The sequence below is a fragment of the Vanessa cardui genome, chromosome 7 (assembly GCF_905220365.1).
Source record: "Vanessa cardui chromosome 7, ilVanCard2.1, whole genome shotgun sequence".
NCBI lineage: Eukaryota > Metazoa > Arthropoda > Insecta > Lepidoptera > Nymphalidae > Vanessa > Vanessa cardui.
In genome coordinates, this window is record NC_061129.1 from 14,526,420 (window position 1) to 14,543,480 (window position 17,061).

A 17,061-nucleotide genomic window follows, 5' to 3' on the forward strand; every position below is an offset into this window, starting at 1 on the left:
ATTTTCATCAAAATTCTGCCATTCTGTATTCCATCAAGCATTGTAAGAGCGTAGTGGAATATGTTCCAAACCTTCTCCTCAAAGTCTGGAAAATTTACAGGCTATTAATGTTGATGTAAAATGGTTTAGGGCAGGAAATAATATGTTACCTGCATGACTCAGGTTAATTTTCACATGTGACATCAATCCAGTGTGACAGCGAGCTGGGGTAAAATCCAAGCTTTTTCTTAACAGGAAGTATTATTTGTGGAGTAATCAAAAGTTAATTTTTTACATAGTTTACATTTTGAGGGCGTTTGTGCACCCAATAATTTCGAAAAAAAAAAATCGCTCCACAGCAAGAGAGCCATCTTCAGTTAAATTATTGGATGTAGAGATATCATACGAGCAACTATTTAAATCTACATAATTGTAACAATATTTGATACTCACAGGACAGGTTTAGCGTAGTGCGAGGCTTATCAATGATTTGTAATATTTTTGATACTTTGTTAGTAAATACAGTTTTGTTTTGATAACTATTTAAAAAAACAATATTAATGTAGAAAAGTCGAAAAGTAGTGCAACATAATTTTAAACATTATGTTTTTATTTACAAGCATTTAAGCATTTTTTAAGCTTTACATTGCCAATGCACTTCCAACGTTGGTAAATAAAATATGACAATAACAACACTGGCACACTTGGCCTTCAAACCTGAAGACAACAATACAAATTATCGATGTTTGGTGGTAAAATATGTGATAGGTTGTACCTATTCAGATGTGCTTGCACAAAGCCCGACTACCAAGTAATTTATCATTACTCTGGCAATCAATTAAAAGAACAGTTTTAATATAAACAAAGAAACGAAAGTATTACATTTCGAAATATCCGTAAACATTCGAGAGGAGTGTTGTCACGGCGAACGTAAAAATAATACGTTAAGTAACAATCTCATCGAGTGACGTCAAATTATTCCTCGTAAGAATTGAACGAATTGTTACACATACGCGCCAACACTGAGGAAAATAATGAAATAAATTATGTATAAAAACCTTTACTTTTTTATAATAAATAATAATAATATAAATAAATAAATAATAAATAAAAATGAGACAACATCACATATGTACATTACCTCTAATCCCAATGTAAGTAGCTGAAGCACTTGTGTTATGGCAATCAGAAGTAACGACGGTACCACAAACACCCAGACCCAAGACAACATAGAAAACTAATGGTACTTCTACATCGACTCGGCCGGGAATCGAACCCGGGACCTCAGAGTGGCGTACCCATGAAAACCGGTGTACACACCACTCGACCATGGAGGTCGTCAATAAATGACTACTTATTTTTTGAATAAGCCAGACCTTTTTCCACCTTACTTTATCTTTTTTATAGCATAGATAGGGGTATGGACTTTAGGCCATCTGATCTATAAGACCATTGCCCAGACACATATATGATTAAATCTCTTGTGACTGTAGACTGTATATCAACTTTCCAATTAAAACACAACATACAATACCAAGTATTGTTGCTTGGCTGCATAATATTTGACAATTAGGACCTACAAATGTACCTACACAGGCTTGGGTAGTAGAACATACAGCCTGGCTAATAATAATAAAGTTAATAGTCATCTCTTTCATTCATATCAACTTATATTTATTTATTTGCACGTGTCCTGTCATACCTCACACACAGTACATCCCAATCTTGGTGATCATTACGAATGAATTATTTATATCACCCGACACTACTTTAACGGAATGTCCGGTACTATTCAGACGAAACTTGAATCATGAGTACGTAATGATCGAATTTATAAATATACTAATGTTTGAATTATTTTAAAGCTGTAATTCGGTTCTAGTGATATTTTGACAAATCGCACTTTTCACTTTCACTCAAGGATTTATCTCAAAGAGTTTTCATGCTTTTTAATAGATATGAAACTACCTCATTGATCTAGTTTATAAGGTTGCATATTGAAGAACCTCGATTCACATCTCGAAACAATAAAGAGTCATCTGTGGTCTTGATAATAAAGTCCATTATAAGCATTAAAAGCTTTTATATAGGTAACCTGTAGAGACAAGACTTTCTCGTCCTTGAAGATAGACAAACATCTTTGTACACCTTTGCGAGCATTAACCCTATAATAACTATAATGCAGTTGGCTATTCTATTATCTCAAATGATAATCCAAACAACAACTCTAAGCTTTCATTTAAATCAGGAGATAAATAAGACAGTTACGTGTATTACATTTTATTTTAGTAGTTTTTCATCCACAATTACAATTATCGCTAAGTAATTATACGCAACGTCACTCCATCACTATCGAAGAAAAAAAATATTATAATACATTTATGATTCATGAACACTTTTGAATCAACATTTTACAGAATTAAATGTAAATCTACCACCAGTCCAGTATATCGATGCAACGTAAAAGGCAAATCATTAGTTTTACTTTCCCAATACTTACAATACAAAGTCATATCCAACTAATACAATTAAATTAATTTAATCTGCCCCAATGTTAATAGGTTCGGTGTCTGTGTTTTATTATCAAAAATAAAAATAAACGCTTTAATAAAATGTTTTTGACGGTTCAGACGTTATCGCCGTTATGATCGTAAACACGAGTTACGTTAATCAATAGTAATCTTTAACACCAGTGCGTGGTACGTGTTAGTGGTACGTGAGGGGTACGTGGGGGGTACGCGAGGGGTACATGAGGGGTACGCCGCGACGTCGGCGCCTCGCGTGTTGTGATAATTGCACGACTCAGTTCGACTGTGTTCGCCCTTTGTAACTTCAAATTGGTCGAGTGACTGGACGAATGGTTTAACGACACTAAGTGACTGGAATGATTGAAAAGATTGGGATATTTTTTGTAATGAAGAATGATACTACCTGAGCAATGTCACTATTATACATCTTTTTCAATGCCACCTGTAAATTATGTCAAAAGTACACAAAAATATTGATTTTTTCTGCAATTCATACTTACAAATCGATTAAATTGTTGTTTCTAGTTGAATATCCGTCTGCTAAAACTATAACGCTTACATAGCTGACAACATACAACTCTGTCTCACCTTTATTTAAAGTACTCTTAACTTAGTTGTACACCACTAAGAGAAAAAATACCAAACAATGTATAAAGCCTAAATTAAATTAACATGCAATTCTGGCGATCTCATCGCTACATCGACCTTAAGATATCGTAAAAGAAACGGGAAATTTAATATAAATCAATTATAGCTCACTTTATTTTGTTAATAAATACATATATTTAATAAAACTTGAGCCAGTGACTTTAACGTGTAAACGGATCTACAGCAAGTGCGTGCAAGACTCAGTCCCACACCTGACAGACGAGAAATAAAATAGATAAGTCTCACCTTTTGACTCGTTTATTTACGCATTCTGATTTATTTACAAATATAAACCGTTCAAAAGTTTTTGGAGAGAACATATTCTAAATTTGAAATTGATTTAAAAAACCCTGAAATGTGATTGGTAGAAATTACAGCAAAGAACACGTTGACTAATCAGTGGTCACGGTTTAAATAAAAGCAATCTCTACTTTGTCAAGATATCCAGACGTAACGTGCAAGTTTCAGATGTATGTATAAAGATTTCTGTGCTATACTGACTGGCTGGTTTTAAATTTCGTAGCTTGTTAATTAAAATTCCAAATCAGTATTCTTACTAAAAAGAACAATAGCGCTGTTATAAGATTTCCATTTCTTTTAAATTTAAAGATTAACTATACGAATAAGGTTTCCTGAATGGGATTTTTTCAAAATTCTACTTCAGAATTAGACCAAAACACGCTAAGTCAACCTAATTAGGTTAGGTCAGTAATGAACCTAACTGTCAATAATGAACTTCGATCAAATCCGTTGTATTTAAGAATGATTATTCCTTAATCAATTAGAATTATTTTCCTAAATAGATGTAGAAATATTATCTTGCATATGGTAATAGGGCAGCGCTAAATAAAAGATCAAAATTTTACAAATATAATTTGATATTTTCGTATTTCACATCTATTAAAAATCGCTACGCTAAGTTAGTTTATAATTTCTATTCTTGTAACACAGACAAAATTAACTATCATTATTAGTCCAGTATAATTTAGAAAGTGAACCAATATTTCATTGAGTTGTACTTACTCGTAGTTTACTAGGTTACATGTTAAACGTCCATAACATCTATCATTTACGGCAATTCAGTTTTAATGTGACTCATTCGATACCAGCACCCCGACCTCACCGATTCGCTGATGTCAGGTAATTATTCAGAGGAAACGGTGAAATAACTTGTGTGGAGTCTACCTCGCGTGTTAAAACTTCACGCGAACAGAAACCGTAAATGAATTATTGTGCCATCGTACTACTAATCCTGTATTAAGTGCTTTTGTTATCTGTGCGTTTGATAAAACAGTGACCTGGTGTCATTGGTGATGATGTCTAATTTGTCTGATACTGCTATCTCTTTCGCACATTAGAGTTAAAAAGGATAGGAATTATTTTTGTTGAGATATTGTGTATAGCATCGGATTTTAATAAGAACACTTACAGTTATGTCAGCTGTTTTAATTGATATGACATTAGTTAAAGTTATGTATGGTGTAATGTTATAGTCTATTCGACTGATTAAAACTAAATCATATTTGTATGTAGGCCATACTATGTTGATCTTGATTGTTACATGTATAGCTCTCACTAAACTATTCGATTCGACATAAAAAGTCACTTAGGTACCCATAAAGTGACAACCTAAGATACGATGACGAGCAATGCCTACAGCTTACGCTGTATTTTGTCTATCTTGCTGATGTAATGTTACAAAATGTGTAATTAGACATTGTGAAATGTAATGTTCAGATCTGGTCACTGACTTATGTACTGGTCGATTGTGAACTGTTACAATTAATGTATGTATGTTTGGAGCTATAACTTTGTAGATACACGTATAGCTCTCTTCTCTCTCTTCCACCAACCCGCATTGTAACAGAGTGGTGGAATATGTTCCAAAAAATCTTATCTTCAAAGGGAGGCCTTTAGCCCATCAGTGGGAATTTACAGGCTGTTGTTGTTGTTGTTGTTGTTGTATACCTCTCGTCGGAAACTTGCAGGTCACTTACGATGATTTTCTTGATTTGATCTATGTTTGTATACAAAAACAAAAATTAATCCTCCATACTGCATTGTTCAAACCTAACATATTACAGTTCAGTATGTATATGGTTATTGGAAAGGAAGAAAAGCTTAAGGAGCAAAAATGAACGTTTGAAAAATGAGGTTTAAAATTAAATTAGTAAATCTAATTTTCCAAAACTTGTTATTAACCACTGTGGCACTTTGATTTTTATTGTTACCAATTACGATATACACTATTCAATACAACGGGCAAAGGTAAGGTTGACCTGAAAATAAAATAAGAATAAGAAGAGAATATCTTTACCTTTGTTTTTTGGTTTAAGTCAATTCGTTTAGTAGGTCTTTATAATTCTTCTTCTTAAAATATATCCGAAGTCGATAGCTGTACATTTAATTGAATCCTCCTCCATGAATCAAATGTATCTGCTTCTAAAGCCCAACTTGAATTAAGAAAATGTTAATTGTTTTAAATTATAAGCAAATCACTAGAAAATAAAAAAATGAGCATTGAAATCGTATTCGTATTTAGGTGACATGAATCCATTGCTGGCCGTGTACATGTATAAGGTATATGTGTTACGAATATCTAATTAATAAAATACTACCCAACTAGATAACAAGGGCAAAACACCAAGCTGTCGCGTTGGAAGAAGGCCTGCACCCAAGAGAGGTTGAGAATTTTACGTTATTTACTTTATGCTCGGTCGAGAGAGCAAAAATAAAAGGTCTTTATTTATTTTATAATTAGGTTTACAATAATAGCACATAATGAGACGTTACACGGCTAAAATTATCATATTAAAACAGCATTTCGTGTATTTTAACCGCACTTTAAAACTATAAAGACGACCGCTCAATTCGTCGAACATTGCTAACCTGTTGTTAATTTTTATTATCGCTATAAACGAAAGTACCGCGCGTTCAGGCGCTTTACAGGCGCGTTGAATGTCGACGAACACGCTATTACACCGAAGATAAATATAAATCATTAAATCCCTGAAAATTTGTTTCGCGAAGTAACTTTGAGACACTTTTTTTTAATTTAATTGACATTTAATCACGATGATATAGATCTTTTTGACAGAAATGGTGACAATCATCGTTTAGACACGAGGAAAGTTAAACTAATAATACCTACCTGAGGCTTGATATACGTTTCTTTAAGATTTTATTGTTAGTTTTAAGATAGATTATTTAAAGATCAACGTCAAAAACCATTAATGAACAAGGCTTATTAGTCAATACAAGATTATGTAAATGATAAAAAAGTGGAAGAAATATTTGTTGTTTTATAGGCAGGATATATAAGGAATAATAGCAGTACTGTACTGACAACGTGCAATTTAAATGGCAGAATATATTTATGTATAGTAATTATTCCCTTACTACTGTAATATAAAGTGGAGCTGAAATTACTTAGATAAAGTTATTAAACCTGCAAAAATGAATGCTGGTAGGATAACTTGTGGTACCCAGCAAAAAGCGCGTGCACTAGTCTTACAAGCCTTAAGCAGTAGATCGTGCTGATATTTTTTAAAAGTACCTATTTTAGAAAACGGACATTCTTTTAGTGTAGCGGACGAGGAAAAAGTCCACCTAATGGCATCGCTCATAGAAAATGGTGCTGTAAGCAATATTAACCGTTTTTTACATCGTCACCAACCTCGGGAAGCAAGATGTTATGTATCTTGTGCCTGAAGCTACACTAGCTCACTCAACCTTCAAACACAACAATACTGAGCACTGCTATTTGGTGGCACTCTGATGAGTGAGTGGATACCAGCTTATGTGATGGTTAGCCACCAAATATTGAAGGAAAAAAGTTAATATTAATAAAGCACTCTTTTAATCACTGATTCGAACAAGGAAAGCTTCAAACATATAATTTAATTGGTCGTTTTAAATATATCACCCTTTTCAAACTTACATACTCTCAAAGTGTTTGAACACGGAAACGCTGTCTATTTCCCGAAACGCACTACATTTTAAATATGGTGGGGTGAATGCACTCTCATTAAAGGCTATATGTCTTTAAATGTATTTTAAATACATTGACGGCTTCCTACGGTATGGTCGGTTGATGTTTGTAAATAATGCAGCGATGCATGAGGGCTTACTCGTGGATGTTGTCAGTAAGGATGTACATTTATCGATACATCGATATTTTCAATGCTTAATATTTATTTAATATGCTATGTACAGAAATAAATAATTAAATCAAATATATAATATATTATGAGTGATAGTTATGTATATATAACAAGCATTATAATAATATAACTATAATAAACTCGGGCAAAACTTCTAGCAAATATAATAGTTGAAAGAGATTTTTGAGTTTAAGTGCTTTTTTATGCAAAAAGTTTCAGACAGTTTATTTATCATGGTTGAACTTTTATTTCTTTTAAAAGGCAGACAGACTGCCTTTAGTATAATGCAAACCCAAAAATAATTGCGTCAATATGAATCTTACAATATCTCATTGTATGTACATTCTTATTTTTTAGAATATATTCAATGTAGCAGCCTGTAAATACCCCACTGCTGCGCTTAGGCCTCCCTCCCATTTGAGGAGAAGGTTTTTAGCCTACTCAAATACACTGTTCCAGTGCGGCATACAAATGTGGCAGAATATCTCTTATGTTAGACAAATGCAGATTTCCTCACGATTTTCGTTCATTGCCGAGCATGAGATGAATTAAAAACACAAATTAAATACATGAGTATTCAGTGGCGCTTGTCTGGGTTTAAACCAGCAATCATGTTTCAATATACATTTATATTTTATATATTCATAAAATTTGATGGAACTTTATAAAAATTCCAAGAGATTAACATCGAATCGCCTGAAAAACATACGTAGCATGTATCGATAATAATGCAGACATCACTAGCACGTGTCACATTACGCCGCCACTCGGGCCTCCTTATTTTTATTTTGTCAAATTGTAACTGAAATAAAACCGGCGGGCATAATAAAAATACCATCGGTACTGTTATTGCAATGGTACGGAAATAGAGACGGCGGCCCCCGTGTCGTGTGCCGGCCATAGACTAACGCGTAGGCATTCACTATGAAATAATATGTTGATGGTTAGTAAACTATATTTTTTATTGATTAGAAATAAAAAATAAATTATACTATCAGTTGGCAACACTTAACAGCACCAACTGTCATAAGGTAATTCACTAGTGTTTCTTTTGAATAAGAAAGAAAGATAATAGAGTAATTATTTTAGTATAATTTAGAGCACAATCAAATTATATACTACTGGGATGAACTGGAAAGAAAATCAGTAATTACTCTATTCTTAAGCAATATACAGTAGAGGTTTTCTGGACGAAGAAAAAAAAATGGCAAAACACGATTCAATGCAACCAATATTAAATTGTGAACATTTCACGGGTGAGAAACGAAGTGTATTCTAACAGAATCGTACTGTATGTAATAACTAATTATAACATTACTATTTAAGGCACAAATATTTTACATAATCTAGCTTTTAACTATCAACGTATCATTTACATACAATTTGAGTAATTTAATATAGACAATAATAAAAATTGCATTAAAAAAAAATGGTGTGTGTATCATTTGTATTTATACGCAAAATAACATATATTATCCCTCTTATCTCATTTCACTGTTCTATGCGCACGCGCACTCAGGAAGCGTAAGTTTCCACTTATTCCTACCGACACCCTCGTGCGACCGCGCACGCGCCGTCATTAGCGCCATCTACAATTAGCCGACGAACTTGTCACAGATGCGACAGGTTTTGTATTTTTTTTTATTTGGTGGATGAACTTTGTTAATTCGTTAGTCTCTCAATGAAAATAAGGAGTTGTTTTCTGTTATAACTTGTATAACCATTTTTTGAATTAAATCTTACGAGCGACTTACATCGGCTTCAATACGGGTGCAATACTGATACTAAATACACTACAGAATTTGTTTATTTACGACATCACATTATAATTTTTTTATCACTGTTTCTTTACTATATTGTTCATGTTTATATAAAAAAAACCTTCCTCTCGAATCACTCTATCTATTAAAAAATAAACCGTATCAAAATCCGTTGCGTATATTTAAAAATCTAAGCATACATAGGGACAGATAGCGGTAAGCGACTTTATTTTATACTACGTAATTATGGTGAAGCGACGATGTACATTCTAATAGTACGTACTAGAAATGAGTAGGCATTCCCATTTGTTATGAAATAATATGCACCTAGTATAGACTATAGAGCCTGATAGACATTATATGACGTGAAGCTGCTTTAGATGTTTATTTGAAGGTTTTTCGATTTTTTCTTCACCGTTGAGCATAACATGACTTCTAAGAAAAAAAAAAAAAAAAACAATTTCTCAATACAGAATGGTTGCCGGTGAACCTTCAATTAAGATTAGGTATTCTAGATTTCTAACCACTAGGTAATCTTAGCTGTTCTGAAAATAAGTTACATTCATTTGATATCAAATTGTCGCCCTCAGCTTAACTCGCGTTTGAGCGTTTCGTCATGAAGTGCTACGCGTAAAAATCGCTTGTTGTATATATTCACGTGAAATAGTCGTTTGTAAAACAGACAGACAGACTGTGCTACTTTCGCGTACTTATATTACTAGGAAACTAGTAAATAATACAAACTGTACTTTAATAATTGTTACGCATTCAAGCTCATCAACATAATATTAATCGCTAATTCCTCTCTCAAATGTATCGGAATTTTGACATCGGATAGATTTTGGCGTTGTCAAGTGCAAATTATGTACCCTATTCTATATATTATGTATTTGTGTGACTTCGTACAATTGAATTTCAAACAAAGTTACCCCTATACTCAAAGTTGAAAATTACAAAAACTCTTTCTTAGTGAGTCTACATCGCGTAAAGGGTACCTAACTATGCTAAATTTCAACAACGAGCGTATAGTTTATGATATATCCAGATAAAAAATCACTAGTAATTCGCTGATATACCTTAGTCTAGTTTTGTCTAACTTAACCCTTCAAAAGATATCGCTGTAATTCTTTTTTATATTTTTTTGAGCTGGCCCTTATCGAAGTAGCCTTTAGTAATCCTTATACACAACATAATCATAACATAATGATTATTACTCTTTGTTATATATGTCTGGGAAATACTTGGTGGTGGGATTTTGTGCAAGTCGGTTTGGGGTAGGTACCACCCACTCATCAGATATTCTACCGATTACTTTAGAGAATATTTCAACCGCCAAAGGGCATAACAGCATTATTGTGTTTAGGTTTATAGGATGAATGAATGTATCTAATAACATTTTAGTTCTCAAGACTGTCTGCCTACCTATATGACTTTTAACAAATATTAAAATTTTACGGCTTGTTCGACATCACAACATCTATACGTCCGTTTATATTTTTGAAACACCTTACAATTGCTGTAGCCAATTATGAAATATAATATATAAAATAAATTATATAGTTATGTACAAAATGAAAGAGGTAAGAAGTAGTGTACAATAAATGAAAATAATGAATCCTTAATCGTGTAGCATTATTACAAATAATATGAAGAAATTATACCAAGTTTCATCTTAATAATTTTCCCGGTAATTCTATTCAGATTTAACATAAAGGGATATTAATTTGATCATTCTAAATTAAACTCTGTCGTAAATGTATAAAGTTCATTGTCCATTAAACTAATGAACAGCGAGACAAATGTAAGTGTTACTTATATATCGTAGTTAACCAAATATGTCGCCGGGTGAACGACACCGTCTATTTCAGGGCAATAATTATAAGTGGAGGGAATGTCCGTCTGTGAAGCTTCAGCGATTCTTACTTTCCGACTTTAATGGACTGAATTGTAGAGCAGTTTTAAGTTTCTTTTTTTATCTTTGCTAATAGTTCTTTATCGAAGAATGCAATTTATAAGGGGTTTTTTAAACATAAATATGCATTAATTTTATCAGTATTCATTAAAATATATTCTACTAGTTGTCGCCCGTGACTCTGCTCGCGTTTTGGGGTTTGGTTGTCATGTGTTAGACAAAAAAGTAGTCTATGTCCTTCCTAGGAATTCAAATCTTCTTCATACCTAATTTCATCAAATTCGGTTCAGCGGTTTGGTAGTGAAAGAGCGACAAACAGACACACAGACTTTACAGTAAAAAAATCGGATTTTCACATCACATACATTAGGTACTCTGATCGTAATGGAAGTAGCACCAAAGCTCTTGTGTTATGGAAAATCGGAAATGACGACGGTAACACCAACACCCAGGCCCAAGACAACAACAAGAGCTAAAGCTAAAGCCTCCTCTCCCTTTGAGGAGAAGGTTTGGAACCTTTTCCACCACGCTGTTCCAATGCGGGTTGGTGAAATACACATGTGGCAGAATTTCTATGAAGTTAGACACATGCAGGTTTCCTTACGATGTTTTTCTTCACCGCCGAGCACGAGATGAATTAAAAAGACAAATTAAGCACATTCATATTCAGTGGTTGTATATATTGCCTGGGTTACAACCCGCAATCATCGGTTAAGATACACGCGTTGTGACCGCTGCACCCAAGACAACATAGAAAACTAATGAAGTTTATCTACATGAGATTTCTAGAGCAGAAACAAAACTTATATGATAAGGCACGCAGATAGACAGACATAAATGTGACAGAAATGAGCGCTACTCGCTGTCCTCTTTCAACAACGCATTGAATAGCTAAGTTATATTTTGCACTTGTTTGAACTCGAGAGCATATCTTGTGATCCTATCTTTATCAACTCATCCGTGGCGACGAGTAAATAAGTACTTGATTTTTTTATCATAGCTCTAAAAAAAGATCATAAGATTTCGTAACATTACTTCACACCTCTTTAAAAACAAAAAGTTTTATATTCTCTGACTCACTAAATTCACGTATTTTACGTAAAACTTTGATATTAATGACGCTCTACACGTTGGACGATTCTTTCACGTGTCTGGCTGATAGCCAGTTCAAACTAGATATTTGTAACAATGATATTTCATTCATAATCGTCGGGTGAATTAATCAAAACGATGATTTTATTATAGTGTTTCGTTATATGAGACATTTAAGTGTAATTTACCTACTTTGATTTCAAGATACATTTCGTGGGAAATATTTCGCTATAAAAATACTATAATGATAGAATAAAAACATTACTTAAGTATCATATGCAGGAAAGACCACGGGAAATGAGATGTGTTAGAGTAAAAATAAATATTCGTTTATTATGTTTTTTGGGAAGTAACTATGTGCTGCCATCTATTACAAGGTAGCTTAACTACGAAGCAGAGCCATCTAGCGTTTTATTTCGATATCTGTTTCTTAACACTACTACTAAGGTAACATTGTAGTTTGTACTTGCTCCGATAGGTGACGCTGTTTTAAGGTTGGATAAATTATATAAAATGAAATTCAAAAAGTTGCGTTATACATGATCATTGTTATTTCCATCAAAATGAAACAAATTTTAATTTGTTATAAAACTTTTTAGTAAATTATTTATAGCTACAGCCACATGTTAGATTATTTTTAATTTTGTTTTTTTCATGGTTTAGGTACTTTAAACATTTCGAAAGATTTTTTTTTTAAATTGCTATTTATTTATGGCAAAAACATGTTTTCCAAAAAACAAAAAGTACTTAACCTGCAATAATTCTTAAAAAAAAGTTGCGTTTGCCTAATTTTTTTCTTTTAACAATTTTAATAGAATTAAATTCTAATTAATTATCGAATATGGCATTAGTACTCAAGGACCAGACACATCAATGTCGGGTTAGGCGGAACTCCTGGCTTCACCCACACCAACTTGGTGCACCACGTAACCAAGAGAAACGACTCTTATTACGTTAATCATAAGAGTTAGACGAACGCAAATATATCATTGCTGGATGGTACCCAGACTTTTATCTCAGTTAATTTAGACGGTCATTAGAGTGGTTTGCTGTACATTGAATACTTTCTGTGTAATTACACTTCTACCAACATATTAAAATAATCTTTGAAAATGATACATAATTTAATATTACGAAATTTAATTGAAACGGATAATTTTTGAAAAACGAATGTAAACATTCAATCGTATATATAAAGGTCAAAGTCCACGCAATGCCTATCTGAGTGATCCGCATGCATCTCAGTCATCACACCGAGCCCTCAATGTACACCTACCGCCGTAACGTAACGGAACGGAACGGCGATCCCAGTGAGTGTGTATTTTTAGCATCAGTCGAGTGCTCGGCGCGCGTACTCGCCAGACGAACTAACCAAAACTACAATGCAGTGTTCTTAATAACCTATAGTACTAGATTACCGTGATAGTGAACTAAACAGTGAGATGTGCGTGTTATGACGAAGGCTTCAAGATGGATCACTTCAGACGGCAGCGCTACAGGGTCGGCAAGAGACGGGTACGCTTCATTGAATACGCTTTCGAGTTTTGTTGCCATATTTTAGGTTATAGTACTTTTTGGGGGGTTACAGCTGGGTCAAAAAACGTCTTGTGTCTTATATGAATTGATATATTAACGCGAATGTTGCACCAGCTGTTGATTCATGGTATAACCGTATTTGACATTTTGTTTTGACAGATGTCAACTTTGTCTCCAAAATGTATTAGCCTACTTTATTTAAAATACACACACACAAATATTTTTTTTATACAAACAGCGTTTAATCGGAATCTTTACCAAAATACCGGATTAATAACTATAATTTTGTTTTTGTTGTAATTCAAAAAATTTGCTTTCCATATCCTTTAATTTTTTGACTTAACTTCTTAGTGTAATGAAATCCTATTTTAATTGGTTAAAAGATAGTATCTAAACAGTTGTTTTCACTAATTTATTGATCAAAATTTGTTACAGTAAAATATGAATACTTAACAGATAAATCACATTTATTGTATTGTCAGTACTAAAAAGTTACAGTACTTAAATCAAATCAATTTAGTCAAGTAAACTTCACGAAAAAGCGTTTTTGAATCTTTAATATTTAAACACTACCACTGTTTCGGAAAGCAGCCTCCAGCGAGAAGAAACGGCAAGAAACTCGTATAGTTCTATGCTCTTTTCAAACAAACAGATTTTCAATTCTGATTTTTTTTATAATAATTAGTGTCCTATAATGGAAACCGAGCCTAAATCCAGGTGGTTTTTCCTAACTTGTGGTAGGGATTTGTGAAATGTCATTTGGGTAGTAATATTAATTATTGATAAGTTCCGGTTTGAACGATTAGTAAACCAGTGTAACTCTCGGTGGAATAAAGCGTTATCGGTGTAACGCTTGGTCAAGTTTTGTTTACAGTGTCAACCTCTGTCACCACATACCAACAGGCTGTTGGATGTATTTGCCTGTCCGCCAACATTGTCACACACTGCAGTCCGATAGATTTATGAATATTTGTTACTCTTTTACGAAAAAAACTACTGGACACATTTGGTTGTAATTAATAAAAAGTCATAATATAGGATACAGATCAGAATTATACATAGGCTATAATTTATAAGGGATTGATGTAATTTGGTCATAATATAAACGATACATATAAAGTATCCCGAGCAAAGCCGGGGCGGGTCGCTAGTAAAAAAAAATATTGAAGAAAAATATTCATGAGAAACTTTCAACTTAAATTTCTATACACTCGTACTAAAATATTACTTCAAAAAGTAGTCTTTCTTTTCCCTGGTGGTATGATAGGTTTGATGGTAGGCTTTGGTCCGTGTTTGGTATAGGAGTAGAACACATTTAAATTTTTTTTATTAACTCATTTCCTTTCATACGATAAAGCCCAGCAAGGATTACAATGTCATTTAAATTTATTTGCAACAAAAATGTTACTTGCGCGCCATCTATTCTAAGTTGATAGTACTACAACAGAAAACGAGTGCCAAAAGAACTATTAAATAAAGCCACAATCAGACGATTCAACGTGAAATACAAAGACACGAAAAGCAGTATTAAATATGTTTATTATTCAAAGCATATGACAGAAATCTTACTTAGTGTGAAGTTTTTGTGTCAGCTCGTTTGAGTAGATATAACAATAACTTCTGTAAATGTCTACTGGGCTAAGGCCTCGTCTCCTATTTCTATTTCGAGGTTAAATAAATTAATACACATTACGTTATTATGTCAAATAAGGAGGCTGGCGAGTGGACCATTTGATGGTAACATCAACTGCCTATAAATGTGGAATACACATATGGCAGAATTTCTATGAAATTAGACACATGCAGGTATCCTCACGATGTTTTCCATCTCCGCCGAGCACGAGATGAATGATAAACACTAATTAAGAACATGAATATTCAGTGGTACTGTACTGGGTTTGAACACGCAATCATCGGTTAAGATGCATGCGTTCTAACCACTAGGCAATCTCGGCTCTTAGTAAAGATATGACGATTAAAAAGTTGTAAAATTTCCTATATCGAAACTCATTGTCTTTAATATTCCCTATTTGACACCAAGGTCGAAGGCTATGTAAATATGCCGGAAAGCTTCATCAAGTGATGAGTGGAGCAATGCACGGGAGGGGCCGTGGATGCGTTAGATCAACACGATCCCGTAGCCTCTCCGATCCGTGTCAAGGACGCCAACGCAAGGCTTTTTGTGGGGAGGATTCCCATATAACTCGGTCTCACATTACCATAAGGGCTGGGCACCTAAAATATTCACTGCGTAAAAAACGCCTTCATACAAGTCTCTGTAGTAAGAATCAGTATAAAATATAGTAAATAATAATTAATTATCCAAATGGAGATAATGCAGTCCATTAATATTCTCTTGAGTTAAATTTTAAGCCAGTAGAGATTTTTTCGACAAATTTATGCAAGTATAACGTCAGCTTCATATAACCTAAAGCTTAAATCACACATGAATGTAAATCGATATATATCAAAGCAAATTACTGGTTAATCAAGAATTTTTCAGAAATTATAACATAACATATTTATTATACGTTATACAGGACTTTAAGGTTTGTGTTTTATAAATTTGGCGTTTGTAAAACCACAGGTTCAGTTAGCGGGCAATTAGTAGAACTAAAATAAGAGCTTGTTATTGTCCCCACGGTGGGCTCAAGCCTTATCCTTGTTTGAAAAGGAGTAAGCCTGTTCCAGTTATGTGAACGTTATTTGAATACCGATTCGTGGTTCCACGTGTGGCTTTTATTCGACATAGGCAGGTCCCTACCGATCTTTTCACCGCCGCCCACGAGATAAATTACAAACACAAATTATGTACACAGAAAATCAGAAGTGTACCTGTTGACTTCCAAGCAGGATATAATAATTTAAATAATTGTATTTAATTAACATGACTTTGTATTTTTTAAATGTTAAAAAAGAGTAACTACTGAGTTTCTTGCCGGTTCTTCTCGGTAGAATCTACTTTCCGAACCAGTGGTAGCTTCACTTAATTGTAAAATGACGATTCAAAAATGCTTGTAAAAGCCTACTTGAATTAAGTTTATTTTGATTTGATTTGATTTGTACTTGAACTGACAGTGTTTATTAATATTTTTTGTTTGAACCACTGAACCAATTCGACTCGTTTATTTCTATTGAGATCATAATTATTAATTGCTGTCTTTGATTCTAGAAGTTTCTCGTGTTGAAATCGTATGCGTTCTCAATGAATGCTCTTCATGTTTCGATAAACCATACATAAAGGCTACTATAATACTATAAGGCTATATATACTAAAAGGCTGAATAAGGCTGAGAAAGGAACGACGTTGTCGAACCCTGTTGATTTCTCGATAATTAACATAAATTACGAAACACATTAGTAAAACTCTTTGTAACTATAGTGTTGGAAAAGAGTTACTACTACGTTTCTTCCGGAATTTCTTCTGTTCTATTCTGTTAATA

General features: G+C 33.4%; 1 protein-coding gene across 6 annotated transcripts in view; it reads left to right on the top strand.

Moving 5' to 3' along the window:
* The window catches only part of LOC124531050 (voltage-dependent L-type calcium channel subunit beta-2), a 157,623-nt gene that overhangs the window by 112,219 nt on the left and 28,343 nt on the right, over positions 1-17,061 (top strand). For 3 of the 6 annotated variants that reach the window (XM_047105484.1, XM_047105486.1, XM_047105480.1), the window contains exon 1: positions 13,348-13,597. The exons of the other annotated variants lie outside the window; for them this stretch is intronic. Coding sequence is in view for 1 of the 3 variants with exons in the window: in XM_047105480.1 (XP_046961436.1) it covers positions 13,553-13,597 (45 nt within the window). In the remaining 2 variants the exon portion in view is untranslated. Of the gene's footprint in view, positions 1-13,347; positions 13,598-17,061 lie in introns of those variants that run through there. 6 annotated transcript variants of the gene reach the window in all.